The sequence below is a fragment of the Apis cerana genome, linkage group LG15, assembly GCF_029169275.1.
Source record: "Apis cerana isolate GH-2021 linkage group LG15, AcerK_1.0, whole genome shotgun sequence".
Lineage (NCBI taxonomy): Eukaryota > Metazoa > Arthropoda > Insecta > Hymenoptera > Apidae > Apis > Apis cerana.
Window position 1 is genome coordinate 7,862,788 of NC_083866.1, and position 17,516 is coordinate 7,880,303.

Consider the following 17,516-nt stretch of genomic DNA (forward strand, 5'->3'; position numbering starts at 1 on the left):
TGTATTAACGCAATCGTATTGTGTATTTTTTTTTTTGTTAACATAGAATCTTTCATCCGTGGAATCGATCATTAATATGTGTTCTTTAACAAAATATTTTTCTACACTAGAGAATAAATAAATTAAATATTGTGTATATATATTGTACACAACACATGTATATAATGTGTATATTGAAATATCTATTATATCACATTAAAAAAGAATATTGCGTGGTTAATAATAGAAAATTGAAGAAATTTTAATGCTTTATTCCAGACATACGATAATATATTCTATAGTAATTTTTTATGTTAAACACGCAAATATTTATTTAAATATGTTATTGAACAACATACATGTAAACATATAATGGTTTTCAACGACACGTAACGTCGAATAATACGATTCATTAAAATAAAGTTTGTTCGCAGCGATCTTACGAGATAAGAATTCGAGGTTTTGGAGCATCGCGTTCAAATATTAATACCACTGGGCGAAAATCAGACGATTTTCAGATCCGATATGCGTACATATTCTAACTCCCTCTCACATAATTTTTCCTTTATAAATGCATGCTTTTTTACGCACTTTAATACAAGATTACGCAAGTACACACACACACATATGCACACGCAATATCGAGAATAAAAAATACCTTTCTCCTTTTTGAGTCTTACTGTTTTTCAACAATTACACAGGCAGATTAAATCGGACCCATACACCAGCTGGTTAAACATATATATGTATATATGTATGTATATATGTTAAAATGACAAAGAATAGAAGGAAAGAAATGTAGAAGTTTAATGGGTTGTGCCTGTGCGCAATGCCTATCCGAGATTAAATTATGTCTATACATATGCGGTTGTTCTAGTTCTTCGTTCTGGTTTCTTATAAATCGAATGAAACTTTTATTGAACAATTTGTCGAATTTAAATGGATTGATCAAGGACACGTAATTTATCGAAACGAAGGTTTCATTAAATAACAATAAACGTTGCATATAAAGAAACTTTCGTCTCGTGATATATCGATTATTGTCTGTTTGCAATAGCAGCTATCGATGAGTTAATCGCTAAGATTTTCTTTCTATTCGTTTGACGCGGAGCACAGTCAAGAAGTTGTAAAAGCGTGATATCATTACATCGATAAAATAGATGATATATACATCACGATCGAGGTTCTATCATGCGTGGCAGAAAAAAAGAAAGAGAATGAAAATGAAAAAGAAGCTGGCAAATCATTGTCGATTTACAATGAAGTTGACGCCGACTTTTGATTACATTCTGTTATAATTTCTTCTCAAATACATATGTAAATACATATGTTTTTTATATTTACAGAAATATGAAGAATCCTTAACGAGAATATATATCGCATTTTAATATCAATACAGAAAATTTATACCCGATATATATATGCATATCGATGCGGAGATGACGATTCGCCGTTTCTTGATAAAATTTTTCAATATTCGGTTCTGTAAATCGAAATCATTAATCGATTCATTTTCCATTTTCAAATATGATGCCCTCGTTCTATTTCTCCTCCTCTTCCTCCTCTTCCTCTCTCTCAAGAACGCTCGATCGTGTCAAACGTTCGCGATGAATTTGCAAATCGAATTGACTCGCGTTTCTTATCGGGAGTAGGTCGGCGTTCGCGTGATAACGTAACGCAACCTCGAGAATTCACTGAATTCGCGGTAGAAAACTGTTCTTCGTCAACTATATTTTATTATATTTTCATTTCACTATATGTATATATATATATCTTTAATTATTTTTTATTTTATTCAAATTTAATGAATAATGCAAATTCTAATCTAATTTTTATTTCTCATTTTGATAATCTTTTTTAATACTATCTCTTTCTATTATAAATATTATTATAATAATATAATAACATATATGAATGTACAGAATCTATGAAGATTCAAACATTTTACATTATTAGAAAGATATAGTATAATAATTTCATGCACCGTTATCAGAAAATATAATATAATAAAATCAATTTTTTGTTAGAATGATTTTACGTCAGAGATTTATAATAATAGGCAATTGTAAATAACAATCCAATTAGTTCTTTTGTTTTTCCATATCCACTTACAATAGCTTAGGATCCTTTATACAGTCATGAACATACCATATAATTTCTATTCTTAACAATCTCATGCATTTTTCACGATGAAACAACAAATATAATGATCAACGAAGATATTTTATATCGATATACACACATGTAAACATTCTGTTACTTATTTCTATAAATATATTCTATCTATATATTCTATCTAATATATTATGTTATTCTAAATGATCTCTATTATGCACTATATAGAATTACTAAGAAGAAAGAGAACGCGTTATCGAATATATACGAGTTTTGTTTCTATATCGTTCCCTTTTAAAAAGAATTTATCTTGACATGCATTACATTTATAAAAAAAAAGATAAATAAATAAATAAATTTTTTCATTAGTTTTCCGCCGCGAATTCACATAAAATATCTTGTAATTTGCAAATTCGTCGAATGTTTTAACAGTTTTTTCTTCAATGACTACAGTTTATTTACTTTGAATACATCCCCGATCATATTCAAGAAATATTCATTCGGTTACTTTTAAGTAAGCGATGATAGAGCACGAAGAATTATTGATCACCGATAAATTATCGGATTGATCAGACAAATATGAAGCATCGCGTCGAGAACGTGTCTAAATTCAATTTTTTTCTCTTCCTCGTTAAAAACAAAGCTGCGAATTTTCAATCATTGGAGATATCGCCTTCCTCCATGATTATATTTAAGAAAAAAAAAAAATCATCACAATATTTAAATTTTTCATCCGATTCGATTTAATTATTAAGAATTTGGAGAACTCTTCATCATACCTGCTCATTATTATTATTGTTACGGTTTCCCTGCAGCCATTCAGGGAATCCAAAGTAGGTGATTCTCCATTTAAATAAAAATTAATGATCTTTGAAAGATGGACAATATCTCAACTGATTAAAAATTCGCATATTTGATCGAATGATATATCAATGTATCTTTACTTCGGTGCCTCGATCAATCAATATATCTGTTAGCTAATGCGTCATCGACGCATACGATTTTTGAACGCACACACTTATTCTTACGATCTAATACTACATACTATGTATATATACAGTTTGCGCTAAACAAAGGAGTAAATAATATTTAGTCTAATTATATTTTTGGAAACATTATCGACATAGAATTCTTTCATCGTATTAACTCGTTGTTCCATCTCAAGAATGCAGGGGGTGAACTGCGTATTTTGTATTCGAAATCATCCTTTCAATTATTGTTCTTCCTCCTCGTTCTGATACGTTACGTAGCGTACAGACGATTTTTCACCAATTATCAATGACTGAAAAACAATTAAACGATTAATATAAACGAAAATGATATTATTATAAGATTTAAATAATAACTATCACTTTTCTAACTATGACTTTTTATATTATATTAATTAAATTTTACCTTTTTCTCTTCTTTCGTTGGCGGTGCTCGTAAAAAGTACATCAACGGAGCATAAATAAAATTTAAAATAGCAATGCCAAATAACATCCATTCAAAACCAATACTGTTGACTAACGTACCACTCAAAGCAGGTCCTAATAATGAACAATTAATAATTAAATTATTATATCGATTATAAAAAAACAATATATAAAAATATATTATTTAAAAATTTTAAATGCAAATGAATATTGAAAAACTCTAAAGAGATTCCTAACAATTAGAACAAAAATAACTTTAATCCACAAATATCGACATATGACTCATTGTGATAGAATTTGTAGATACAAACACAGTCTAGATTTCAAGAATAGATTTGTTGCGAGAATAGATTATTTTTTCTTTTTCTTCTTTCGTTTCTCGTCTCCTTTATTGTTGCCTGTTACGATACATGAATCATAATTATTCGCATACATACCAATTGCGAAACCTAAACAGAACGCAACGTCTCCAATGGCATACACGCTTCCATAAACAGCAGTATGTCGTATATCCACTAAATATCCTAATTGGGGCATCATCGAACTGTCCACCATACCAATAGCAAATCCCAAGCCTGCATTAGGTACGATCAAATGGTTGATACTTCTAGCTAGCGGTATCTGTAAATAATATATTGAATAAAAAGTATAAAAAGATAGTAAATTTTAAGTAAATAAAAAAATTGATATAAACGATACGATTATTTAAATATTCATAAAGTACTTACACACATCAAGCAAATGCCAATCACAACAAGACCGATCAATGAAGCTAACCACCTATAATGAAAATAGAAAAATACATTAATAAATGTTGAATAAGTTATATAAATAAAAACAATAATAAAAAATGTATTAATAAATAATATATCTATGAAAAGAAAAAGAAAAAGAAAATAAATAAAAAGAAAAAATTAATTTCGCCCGAACAGGGACTCGAACCCTGGACCCTCAGATTAAAAGTCTGATGCTCTACCGACTGAGCTATCCAGGCGATGGTAATCACGGGTTTACTTATTCATTCCTAGTATAATTAAATTTTTGTAAAGTATAAATTGTTGCAAAAATATAATATTCATTGATAAATAATATCCACTAACCTGCCCATTCTATGCCCAAGTGGTCCAAAAAGATTAGTTCCAATTAAATAACTAATGCTCGCCGGCAGAAACGTAGCACCTTGTTCCCATCTACTTGCACACATCGTATCCATCATCCAAATTGGAAGACTGGGCTCAAGCATAGCGATACCCATATTAGCGAATGTTATTGCACCTGAAATACGAATTTTCCTTGACGATTGATTATTGAACTCATTGCTGCCGTTAATGAATTATCTTATTTAATGTTAATTTTTATCGAATTGGTAAATGGAATTTAACTTTTTTTGACAGTATTTTGAACATAATGAGACAAGGAAGGATATACATAAATTTTCGAATAATTACATCAATATACATTAATAAACAATTATTGACTTAAATTTTCAAGGACCGCAGCAGCCTCGATAATTCATTTAGTGGTTAATAATTATATATACCAGCAGCCAAAACGATATAAGGATCGGTGATGAGTGTTTTTAGCGATGGTGGATCCGCTTCAGTGTACACGACGGACGGTTGAAGCACCAAAAGTTGTAAAACTGTGAAATGATATCAAGTACAAGGATGAAAGAGCAAAGCAAAGTAAAAAGTAAAGTGTTAATAAAATGTAAGGCGCGCAGATAGTTACTTCCATCACCAAGTGCCAACGCAGAAAGTATCAAGAACGGAGCAGATTTCCCAACGAATTCGTACATTACACCGCCGAATGGTGGGCCGATGAGAACACCAAGGGCCAATCCACCGAGCGCAATACCCATTGCGTTTCCACGCTCTTTGTCATCTTGGTATCTTTCAGCGAGCATACCCATACCTACCATTATATCGTACTCGATCAATTAAAACTTACATTTATTATTATTATTATTGTCTTCTGAATCTCGCAATTAACATAACAAAAGGAAAATTAAAAATAAAGAATTTACCAGACACGCTCGAACACGACGAACCAACACCTTGAAGCGCTCTTGCTAAGAAAAGAATGCCGTAACTTCGGCCGAATGCGAATATCAGAGTGGAAATGAACATGATAATGAAACCGGTGAACATAGGTATGCTGTAACCGATCCTGTAAATAAATGCAACGGTATAATTATATGAAATGAAAAGATGTATAACAGATATCTCGAACAGATTCACGCGAGTAAAGTGTCAAGTTTACTTGTGGGTAAGGGGACCCACTATCGGATTTGCCAGCAATTGAACGAAAGCCTTCGAGGCGAACATTATACCAACGGCGACCGTTTCTTGAAGTAATTCGCGGTGTCGTTGTTTTTCTTCCGATTCTGTCGTTGAACCCGTTTCACTGCTGCTCGTGGTCCCTGAAAATTAATAAATTCATGAATCACGCAATTGGTTAATTGTATTCGATGAAAAATCGATAAAAACGGGTTTTGTCTTACCGAGCAAACCCGTTGTCGACTCGACGCTAGGCGGTGTGCTCGGGTAAAGAAATTCCAATTGAGAGTCATTGGTTTTGGTCGACGTGCAAAGGCATTTCGGCGTGGTGGTTACACTCGGGCTCGTGGAGGTCACGATATTGATACTCGTTGGATGGACAGTGGTGACCGTTGCTCGTCCACTTTGTTCGAAATGTTGGCTCAACGTTGCATTCGGATGCTTGATATCGTACAGAAACTCTGGTATAATTGGAACTGTAACACGTTCATGCGTATTATATATACGTGCTAAGAGGAATCGAAGAGAAACCCGAAAAGAAAACTAAACGTAAGGGAGTATCGAAGATATTAATAATTAATCGTAATTAAAAATTTGATCTCTGTACATAATAACGTGTTTTATGGATCTATCTTACAGCTCGGGGGTGTAACTCAGTGGTAGAGTGTCTGCTTCGCATGCTGAAAGTCCTGGGTTCAAATCCCAGCACCTCCAACGGAGCGAATAAAATTTTCTTTTTCCTTTCATTTTTCACCCATTTAACTTTCCCCTCCCTCTTGTCATTTTTGCATTTAAAACAACGAACTGTGTGAAACTGATGAAAATAACACAATATGGAAAAAGAAATATTCGAAATATCATACGAAGCACGCCTTCGTTTTCATTTATGAATTAAAACTGAACATAAATACGTAATAAAATAAATATTTATTCAAGCGATAAATACGGAAAAGAAATTAGAAACGAAGGTTTTAAATGCACGGTATTGAAAAAAAAAAAAAAAGAAAAAAGGCGCAATAAGTTCAGAATTGTTTTATCCAGTGGAATCGCGTTTCCATGATTTGTTAGCGCTGGTGAGAGAAGCTGTTTCGTATACGCTACATAAATGTATGACCACTTATCCGGATTGCCAGAACGGCGTCCGCCGTTCGTCCCCTCGCGTATATTTCGGAGCAGCAGGTTCTCTAGCATTCCGAGTAGAATCGTATGGAGGGTCATATAGACGCGTACCTCGTGAATTAAACATCGTTCGATAAAGGAAAAACCCACTTCTACTATCAGTTAAGAGGGAAAAGCTAAATAAGTGGAAAATCCGAATGATCATTCGCTAACGTCCTGTCCATTCCCTAACCATTTTCTCCAACCATTTCGGCCAAAGCCCCGTGCATTTCTTCTTTAATTTTAAAGGACGTGGAAAAAAAAAGTCGAGAGTGTATTCGATCACAAGCTACTAGAAATCGCGATGCGTGTATTAAGAAATATAAAATGCTCGATAAAATAACAAATTATAAAGTATCGAGTCGTGTTACTTACCGACCGTGGTCAGGAGCATATTATCCAAAAGTAGAGCAATAGCGACGATCACGAGGACCAATCTTCGCGATTCTCGACATCGTTGCAACCAACCATTCCATTCTCCGCCGCCCATTCTCGCTCCGTGATTCGCCCCTCCCGTTCCCTCGGACGATCTGTAAAAACAAAAAGAGAGAAAAGTGTCGTTAAGAAGTGTGGTGAAGAAGGTCGTGTCACGCAATTTGAGAAAATCTAAGGAAATCAAAGTTGCACCGAAGTTCAACAGGGATGGAGACTCGAGTAAACTGATTAGTCGATTAAAACGTACCGCGTGTGTGCAATCGTAAAATTGGTGCTTTTAGGTTAGGTTCATTCGTTCGATCTCATTGTTCGCCGCGCTCTCTCTCCTTTCTTCTAATGTTCCCAATCAAATGACGAATAAAAAAACGTTAAAATTAGATTTCATTTTTCTCCAAGATTCGTCGTTGGTCGATTTACGGCGACAAAAAGGGACTCCCTTATTGGAAATGGTAGAAAATGGTAGAAAATAGAGAGAGAAAAGATCTCGAACGGGAGCATTCCTTGCCTCGTGATTTGAACTTCCGCCACTCGAGCAATTTCCTATCAAGGGTAAAATATATATATATATATACCCAGTATTTTCTAAGCATTTTCTAGTCCCAGCCTCTCCCTCCTTTGTGCAACATGGAGAGTGACTCGCGATTGTTCGAAAAATAATTTTCAACCACTTTGGAGATGGCGATTTCACCGATCGCGAGACATCGATGATATATGAACATCGAGGATATATTTTACACATTTGTGTTTATCTCACTGGCCACGTAATGTATTACGGATCGTTGAAGTAAAAAAAAAGGATAATTAGAGAGAAGAAAAAGGAAGAAGAAAGATGGGACGAAGCGGAAAATTGATACTATATAATAGTGGCACATATAATAATAAACAGCATCAACTATAGCTCACCTAAAATGCGATTATCGACGATTCGAAGGTGGATCGTTCGATGGTTGGGCTATAGAATTAACGGCATTAATTGGTCGCTTTTAACGGTATCTGGCATCAACTATCGTGCAACCATTCTACAGGCGATGCCCTTGCCGCTCCTCTTTTATTCGTAATAACTCGATTACCCGATGCTTTTAGCTCGGCTAATTTTCGCACGCTTCTCGTGAATAGGAAACCATTAAGGCCGTCCAAAGCGGTACCTGGCTATGATTCCTACCGCACCCCTCCTCCTCGCCTCATTAAAAAGGCGCTTTCTCGATTTTTACAAGAGTCGACGAAAGAGAGAGAGAGAGAGAGAGAGAGAGAGAGAGAGAGAGAGAGAGAGAGAGAGAGAGAGAGAGAGAGAGCGGGACGACGGGAATCTGCGAAAACTCGTGCAATCGATAGATCACCGAAGACGAAGAGAATAGGGAGAAGATTGGAATCTGTGACGACGAGAGTCGCCTTCGAGAGGGTTGGCTTCCTCGAGATAAACTTCATTTGGCTTTCGTCCGTTCTAATGTACACACTTTTCCATCATCCGTCTTTCATTGTTCGATCGTTTTCATCTATCTGATTTATACGATTGTCGGTATAATATGACGTGTAATTTCGAAGGATTATATTTAATATAACCGTGTCTATTGGTAAACACAAGAAGATGGATTAAGATTTAAAACAGCATTCCGCAGCTCGCTTATTTAAAAATTATTTAATAATAATAACCGGTAATAGAAAATGGATTGTAAGATTTCAAAAAAAAAAAAATTCCATTCAATAATTAATTGAAAGTCGGTAAAAATTCAGTCAACAGAAGGGAATTTTTCAAATCTGCAAAAGAACGTAGTAATGCAAACTGCAATCACGCCCCAGGAACATGGCTTTAACAAGCCGTGTTATTGATTAATCTTAACCAAGTCTTTAATCCCAAGAAATAGCCTTTGGCTAGTTTACGATCTTTCTGACCTGGAAACATCGATGGACGTTAACATCAGAAACAAAATTGGTCAAGAAATTAAAATTTAAAATTTACGTCTCCCCTTCTCGTATATCTATTATACATCAGTCTTAAAATTATTCGTTTTATTACTTATTTATTACCTTGCATTTACTCATTATCTCTCTCCCTCGATCATCCAGTCGCTTTAACCATGCATCTAAAATCTCTTCTCATGCATTCTCAAAATTTCTCAATGTTCCGTATATATATATATATATATACTCTACGAGATTTCCATTTTCCACAGTACAATTCATACATCGTTCCAGAGAACCGTCTTTATATGCGGATAGATATGCGGGTGTCCCTGGAGATGAGAGAACAAGTGAAACAGTATCGATAAGATACCGACGACGAAGAGAGAGAGAGAAGGAAAGAGGGATAGAGGCCGAGAAAAAGAGGATGGGGAACGAAGAAGGAGAAGAAGAGAATCGGCGATAGTAGAAATCGCGAAGAGTTAACGGAGAGAGAGGTGATAGGGGGGGCGTGGCGGTGGAGATGGAGAGAGAGAAGCAATCAGCATTTTCCTGAAAGCCAGGTCCCCTGGGTGCGTGCATTATTCTCGAAGAGGACCGAAGAAGATTTTTCTCTTACCACTTTGCTCGGCTTCCTCCTCCTTCTCCACCTCCTCCACCTTGCTCTCCACAGCTTTGCTTTCCGTTCTTTTCGTCGTGTTTCATTCTCTTATCTGTTCGGTAATTACGGCGAAGAATGACCGCGAGCAGTTCCTCTCTATATCTACTAGAGAGAACTCTTTACCGGCTCTTTCATCTTCTGGCCCACCTTCTTCTCGAGGAACAGTTCTTCCTCTTCAACAATGTACAATTTCTATTTTTCGTTTCCAATCGTCTCGTAACCGAGGAGTCGGACGTTAACTAACGAATCATCGATCGAAGAAGGCTACTTTTTCTGTCTTTCTTTTTTTCTTTCTTTCTTCTTCCTTTTTTTTTAGACAGAAGGACTCGTCAAGAATTCTTTGGGTCTAGAATCACGCGTGAAATGAAGGAAAATATTACGTAGCGACGAAACGTGCGTTTCTCTCGGTTTATCACGTTCCACGCATGCGCGTGTGCATGATGGAAAGGCGAGGAGTTAATCGGTCGTGGCGCGAATCGAATTTTCGAGAAGTCGTGTGAAGCGCGGGAGCGCGAATCGAGGCAGGAGGGATCGATGGCTCAAGTGCCTTGGCGTTTATCGACGAGAATCTAGATGTCGTCGAAAGGGTTTGACGCGGTAGTGGTTTTGCGATTGACAGTTTAGTTGGCTCCGCGTTGATGAAGTGACCGAGTGGAAACTCGTCCGACCTCATTCCGATGAACGCGCACTCGCCTCCTTCATCACACACTTTCCACCTGTTCCCACTCGACCATCCTTTTTTTCCTTTTTTTTTTCCATACATTTCCCGCTTTCGAATTTGATCGACAGCAGACCTGCCCCACAATACAGCCTCGCTCCCTCCTATTCTTATGTCTATTTTCTCCTTTCGCCACTGGTACGCGCCACCGTACGAGATTCTACGTACATAACGTGTATAGAGTGTACACGCGGTATATCGAGAAAGGCGAGCTAATAGAAAAATCGTGTCGACCGTCAACCGGCTCGATTTATCTTACGCTCTATATGATTCGCCTCTTGACACCTCTCGGTATCAATTCTCGATTTTTACTCGAGAGTTAATGCACCCTACCCACTCGATTACCGACCCCATTATTCTCCATATTTTCTATCTCAATAAGCCTGAATCACATTAGGTCGAACATTCCTCTCTTCTCTTTTAATTAAATTATTCTATTCTTTTGCGAGAATCTTGTACGTAAAAAAAATCTAGAAGCGGTTCAATTTATTTATTCCCGAGGAATGGGAAAAAAAAAGAAATAAACGAAGAGAAGTTCCTTTAATGGTTTCTTAATTGATTCTCGAATTTTTACTCGTCGCGGGAAAAAGTATCTGGAGGAATATCCAGATATAAGTACGGGAGAGGATACGTAGAGTGTAACCGGTCCAACGGATGAATCGTTTGAAGAGAGTGTTCAGATCGGATTTCCGGCAACCTTTGCCCACGCCACCCACTCCCCCGCCACGCCGCGGCAACTCTCTCGCTTCTCCCAAAGTTAGTTTCCACTTTGAGAAGCAATTAGTACCGCTACTGCCAGACCGAACAGACCGGAATAGCACAGTTCCGCCGAATGAATAGCTCGATCGTATCTTCGAGACAACTTAATAATGCAACTCCATAGTTAACCAAGAGTGGCAAGTAGCAACAAACGCGAAAGGGGCGATTAATCGCGACACAACTATCTATAAACGTAATCGACTTTTTCCACGAAAACGTAAATCAAGTTTACATCTTTGCCGAGTTAATGCCGAGAGAGGCGAAGAAAGAATAAAAATCGAAAATAAAAATCAGTGGAAGAAGAGGAGGATGCAAGGAATCGTGGAGAACAGGAGAGGCGTTTAAAAGGCAAACTGTTGCTTCGCGCCTCAACAAGTTGGACGACAAATCGATTTCTCGCCTCTGGCTCGTATCCGACGGCGACCACCAATCCGTTCGAAATTTGGCACAGACCCTCTCCACGTTCCTTTTTTCTTTCCTTTTTCTTCTGCGTCTGACTCACCTTTCCTCCACTCTTTCCATTTTTTTCCTTTTTTTCCTTCACTTTTTCTTGAAACCGTTTTCTCCGTTTTATAAACTCGTCTCGTTATTGCTCTCTCTCTTTCTTTCTCTCTCTCTCTCTCTTTCTTTTCACTCTCTCACACGCATTGAAATGGTTCAACGTTTACACTGTTATGCCGTTCAAAGTGAACGAGGGCATCCAATGTTATCGGGGATGTTTATGCGTGGCGGAAAGATAGACGAGGCAAAGTGGAGAGGAGGAGGGCGATTGCTAAGCCGGAATAACGAGCTTAAACTAAGTGTCGAGACGATCCGTTGCGTTCCGTTGAGCGTGTCGCCGTCATCGTCGCACCTATCTATATTTATCGCGAGTTTCGACCATCGTTGCGCACACTTTCTATAATAAGTGTACATGTATGTTTTCGCGAACGAGAGAGAAACAAGATCCGTGGAAAGAAGAAAGGACGATCGCTCGGACACGAGAAAGAGAGGGAGACGAGTGAAGTAATGATGAAATGAAATCGAATCGTACAGTATCGTACAAATTGATACGTGTAGCTACGCTAACTAAAATATAGCAGAGATATACATCGAAGATCCCTGCTTAATAACGATCAGAACAGAACGCGATACGGCATATACGAGAAATTGCGATCCTGATTCGCCAATAGAGGCAATAAAAAGGGAGAAGGGAGGGGGAAAGAGATGGAAGTGGAAACGCGTTGCGATTGAATGCAAACGGAAATAAAATTACAGTTGTGACGTCGTTTAAATGAATTTACGAGAATCTGGGATATGCTCTACTTCGCACACCCGTTTCATGGAGAACTGGTGGATTGACCAATCCTTTTTTTTTTTTTTCTTTGATTTGGGATAGATTCCAGGAAGAGAGGTTTGAAAATGGAAAAGAAGAGAAAAAGAATAAGGGTATAGAAGAGGAAACACCGAGGAGAGAATTGGAAAGGGATATAAAAAGAGAAAGAGGTAAAAGAGAGATAGGAAAAGGAAAGGAAGAGTAAAGAGGGGGTTCGAAGGAACTGCCTTCTCAGTTACGGCGGGTCTGGCGATCGGGTAATCGTATTATACCTGGTAATTACGAGACCGCTCGCAGTGCTACGGGACAACCCCTGTAGCCGAGCAAAGTACCAACCAGGGTTATGCAGATTGCTTTATAACCTTGTTACCTATCGCTCTATTAACCTCGCGAGCTTGATACCGGCAACTCTTTTCCTTTCGGCCTGTTATCGAAATACCTAATGTACCTTCGCGTCGAGTCATACTTAACGCGTATTAGAATAATAAGTTATTAGTCAAGTAAGATAAGATAAACAACGATGGTTTTTTACTATTCAAATTTATCGGTCGCGAAGCGAATGTCAAAGTTAAGAACAGGTTTTTCGTGCCGTGCGAATAGAATCCAAAGGCGGAGCTGCGAACGACACGCGGAAATGAGGGTACAGCCTCGAGTGTGAATTGAGACCGAGCTTTAAACTCGACCTGTCCCCCGCGATTAGAGAGCTGCGATATAACACGAGTAATCCGACACGAGACAAACGGAAATTTAACGAGTAAGTAACACATTTCAAAAAAACCTCTTTCGCCGATTTTTGTAACGTATATCGTTATTATTGTTAAATCATGCCACTTTCCATTTCCTTTTCCTCTCTTCTTCCTTCCTTCCTTCCCTCTCCTTCCCTACCTCTTTCGGTCAAAAAATTATTCACTCGGCAACTGCTTCGAGGTTACACGAAGCCTTCTTCGTCACGATTTTCGAAGTGTAACGGAGATATAAATAATAAAACGAAAAAAAGAAGCAAACAACATCTCAGAATTAATAAGATGGACGAGAGCGAAGCAAAGACTAATTCGTTAAAGAGAAATGAGAATTTCTTACCTATGATGGTTGGAGGTGGCTCGATGCGAGTTGAAAGTTCGATCGAATCGGCAAAGGAGAGGCGAAGAATTGGCGGAGATCGGTGGTGAACGGCCGGTTGGTTGGGGCGAAGAGCCGGTCAACGAGGAAGAGAAGCCGTGCTTCCAGGTGGAAGCGCCGCGGCCGATTGAGAGCGAGGATGGCGGCGAGGGTGCATCTCACCCCGATTTTTCCGGCTCGGGGTTCGGCCGCACTCTCTGCCCACCGTCGTCGTCCGCATTCGCTTTCGCGTTCGCGACCAGGTCCACGTTCGCGCCTCTGCCACTTCTTTGCCCCGTCACCTCTCTTCTCGATCCTCGAAGATCCAAAGTCCCTCCGCTGGGGCACGAAAGCGCATGGTCCACAGCGCCTCCGGAAGCCCCCACTTTCACCCTTCGCGCCCGCCCCTTTAACGCTTCTCTTCGCTTCCGCGTTAACCCTGTCCCTACCCACGCACCCCATTCATCCCTACCTAACTGCTATTCTCCTCTTGTCATCTCTTCTCCAACTCGTCCTCCCGTCCTTCTTTTCTTCCTGTCCGTACACTTACTCGCCTATCCTCACTTCCTTTCCTTTCCTCTCCTCCGATCCACTTAGTCGCCTCTTCTCCTCTCCTTCTCAATCGATCGCGATCCGATTCCACACCCCTGCTAGGTTCCCTTTTTCACAACCTACGACTGAGAACTGCGAGTCACCGAGAGACCGGAATTGTATTAGATTATTTTCTAATAACGAAGGAAACTTACTAGAGTGGTTCAATGTAAAATAAATTGTCGCAAACTGTTTTCATTGTTGCTTCTTCCATTTTTCGCTGTAAATTATTCAACAAGAAAATGATACTTTAATTGTTCGCGAGAATCTACGATATAACAGGAGCAATAAATAATTTGGGTTTGATCTTTCTGATTCTATCGATGGAGAATCAATGTGTAATTTTCGTTTATTTAAACACGATTTCTAAAAGTAAAAATAAGGGTCCGAAAAATAGAAGCAAAACGATGGCTTGATCAAGACAGATGAAAAAAGAATGGAGGAGGGAGAACGGGTATTCAGCGGGAGAACGCTATTAAGATTAAGATGTAAGGGGTGGTAAAGGAATGGAAAGACGGATAGTGGACGAAGGGAATGCGGCCCGAGATCGAAAGGAACGCGAAGCTTTCCTAGAATTCTCGATATGTGAACGCGTGAGAGGCGGCGCGCTTTATTAAACCGGCTTTTATCACGTTCCAGCCTTCTTCAACTTTTTTTCACCCGTTAGCCACGCAGCTCTCGAGGAAACGCGATCGATCGAATACGCGGTTGTCCACGAGGGGTGGTTCTGTCGAAAAATTTGGACACTTGATAAAATTATACGTGAAAGTAACAACGATACAACATATAATAGTCTGCAATCACCTATTGCGAAATAAGGAATAAACGGAAAGGATATTTTTTTTTGTAACTACGACGGTGTTCTAAACTTGTGCAATGCATACGGTGGCTTGCTGTTCAGATCTATCAGGCAAGCTGACGTAAAATAGCTCTCCACTTGTTGGAGACCGGTCTTAACTCGTATTTGTAAGAATTTAATCTTTGCAGTGATGGTTTACGCTTCGTTAAGTCCCAGGCCGCATCCAGTCCTTCAATTTAACATATGACGTGCGTATCTACATCTAATTTAAATAATATAATTAATATAAACAATGAACTGTAAGACGCAAATGCGTGTCAGACGTATCTATACGAATCATATTACCTCTCGCATCGCCACCTGTAGAGCTGAAAGCGATATAGAAATTGCAAGCAGGAAAGCGAATTCACTTGTTGATTTTAGGAAACTCCAGGGAAAACGCACACCAGCTGCAACTTGTTGCTAAACCGGAACACTCGCACGGCGAACTCATTCTCGTTCGATCTTCCGGCTGCTTCTCAACCAATTCCGATTCTTCTCCCTTCCACGGTTGCTCAATTGCGGCGCGGCCAAGAGAACGGCCAAAGACGTTCACCAATTCCGACCTGGAACGAGATAGAAGGCCTGTCCGCGACAGGCGCTCCTTTATCTCGCTATTCCTATCTGCTGCGTAATTAATTCGAGAAGGAAAACGGATCGCGACAGCGGTGACGGAAGTGGGCAGCGGTATCAGCGATATCTCCCTCTACATTCCTTCCGATTTTTTCCGTTCGCTTTTATTTTCTGTATACACTCACAATTTATCCTGACTGGAGAGAATTCGATGCAATTCGAGTGGTTCGAGTCGAAGTTGACAGTAATCATAAGACCGATGCCTGGATAAAGTCTCGCGACGAAATCCCGGATATCATAGGATTACAGAAAAACTCACTTAACCGGTAATTGTTGAAGAATCTAGGTCCGAAGGAGCGCTCTGACATTCGCCAACCGCTCATCTATCCGTTTCTATCCTCCCTTTATCTTATCCTCTTTCTTTCCTTTTATGAACTTTTCTTTTACGCATACGCATCTTTTATATCGGAATCAAAGTCGTAACTCGACGTAACGATTCTTTGGAGACGTTGAGACTAATGATTTATAACCGAAAATGCTGTACTTATCGATCAGAAGGATTGAAAAAAAAGGAGGAAGCAGCGAACGAACGGAGAGACGTGATTATCGATAGGGAGGCCAATAAGGTTTATCGAACGCAGCTCCTGCAACTATCGTCGACGAAGAAAAACGTGGTTTTCTTTCTTTCGGCCAATATTCGAAGAAGCAGAAGCGTTTGTTCGTACCGCGACCGCTAATATCTTGGACGATTCTTCGCGATTCGATCAAAACGATTCAAAGTATCATATATGATATTACTCATTTCGATTTGTCGAATTCATCTTCTTCTTCTTCTTCTTCTTCTACGGACATTCAATTCGCCACGAATCGAAACACGCGAGAACGGAACGCGCGAAACGTTTTAACTCGAACGATCGATTACATTGAAACCCTTTCTCCTGTCGACTATGCTTTTTCTTTCTTATTCTTTGCACGAATTGACTCTTTACGCCTATTATTCCTCTCTCTTTTTTGTTTTAACTTATATTTCATCTTTCCGATCGAAAAAAAAAACAATCGAAAAAAAGATGCGAAGATTGATTGGTAACTACTACTAGTTATAAGGCAATCGTTTATTCGATTAGCCATCTACTCGTATTCGCTCAAAAACATTGATACGATGTCCATTGGAACCAGCGAACGAATGAACGGATGAAGAGAAGAAAATGGTGCATCTTGGATGATATTCTTCGTTTTATGAGACGAGTTTTAATTCACACTTCGAACCATGGTGAAAAATGAGGCAGCGGTGGATATCATCTAAAAAAAAAAGAAAATATCAAGAAAGGGATAAGCGATGAAGAAAGAAAAAGAAGAGAAAATGAAATACGGAGGCAAATGTTTCCAATGAAAGCCCGATGAATTTTCCAGCTGTTAAGCGAACTGCTTTTTGACTTCTGATCATAAGTATATTCGTTATTTTCTGTAGATTATAGGAATATCCATACCAAGGCATTGAATATGTGGCTCGGCTAATTTCTATACTCTGAAAAACGGAAAATGTGTTGAAAAAAATCAATATTATCGCTTAATACGATTTACCTTTGAAAGAAGAAGATCCGCCGGCCAATTACAAAGAAAAAGTTGAATAATGAGGATTACGAGTTGCGTGATATATTTGAATTTGTCCGGAGTATCCTGTTT

At 38.6% G+C, this 17,516-nt stretch overlaps 3 protein-coding genes and 2 non-coding genes across 13 annotated transcripts in view; 2 read left to right on the forward strand and 3 right to left on the reverse strand.

Annotated features, from left to right (window-relative positions):
* Positions 1-13,953, reverse strand: LOC108000696 (synaptic vesicular amine transporter). 5 transcript variants are annotated; one of them, XM_062085997.1, is made up of 13 exons: positions 9,407-9,607; positions 8,285-9,271; positions 7,322-7,476; positions 6,013-6,264; positions 5,772-5,931; positions 5,536-5,678; positions 5,241-5,423; positions 5,050-5,151; positions 4,610-4,784; positions 4,238-4,289; positions 3,947-4,130; positions 3,490-3,623; positions 1-3,376 (listed from the first exon to the last, which is right to left on the reverse strand). In XM_062085997.1, the coding sequence occupies exons 3-13, from the start codon at positions 7,434-7,436 to the stop codon at positions 3,308-3,310; spliced, it is 1,569 nt and encodes a 522-aa protein (XP_061941981.1). In that variant the 5' UTR covers positions 7,437-7,476; positions 8,285-9,271; positions 9,407-9,607; the 3' UTR covers positions 1-3,307. The 5 variants fall into 5 exon arrangements, with proteins under 5 accessions (XP_061941981.1, XP_028523665.1, XP_016916706.1 ...); XM_028667864.2 differs by lacking the exons at positions 8,285-9,271; positions 9,407-9,607 and adding an exon at positions 13,814-13,953; XM_017061217.3 differs by lacking the exons at positions 8,285-9,271; positions 9,407-9,607 and adding an exon at positions 11,921-12,462.
* Positions 4,431-4,503, reverse strand: Trnak-uuu (transfer RNA lysine (anticodon UUU)). Its single transcript has one exon. It is a non-coding gene; the product is annotated as a tRNA-Lys (tRNA).
* Trnaa-cgc (transfer RNA alanine (anticodon CGC)) lies at positions 6,431-6,502 on the forward strand. The gene has a single exon. It is a non-coding gene; the product is annotated as a tRNA-Ala (tRNA).
* LOC108000669 (alpha-1,6-mannosyl-glycoprotein 2-beta-N-acetylglucosaminyltransferase) overlaps positions 13,258-17,516 on the forward strand; it is a 13,778-nt gene continuing 9,519 nt past the window's right edge. The window contains exon 1 of one of the 2 annotated variants that reach the window (XM_017061158.3): positions 13,258-13,487. The gene's annotated coding sequence lies outside the window, so the exon portion shown is untranslated. The remainder of the gene's footprint in view (positions 13,488-17,516) is intronic. The other variant, XM_062085993.1, reaches the window with a different exon arrangement.
* LOC108000715 (odorant receptor 13a) overlaps positions 16,928-17,516 on the reverse strand; it is a 3,749-nt gene continuing 3,160 nt past the window's right edge. For all 4 annotated transcript variants that reach the window (XM_028667880.2, XM_062086000.1, XM_017061259.3 and 1 more), the window contains 3 exons: positions 17,415-17,510; positions 17,203-17,358; positions 16,928-17,132 (listed from right to left, as the gene is read on the reverse strand). In XM_028667880.2, the coding sequence (XP_028523681.2) occupies positions 17,082-17,132; positions 17,203-17,358; positions 17,415-17,510 (303 nt within the window). In that variant the 3' untranslated portion in view covers positions 16,928-17,081. The remainder of the gene's footprint in view (positions 17,133-17,202; positions 17,359-17,414; positions 17,511-17,516) is intronic.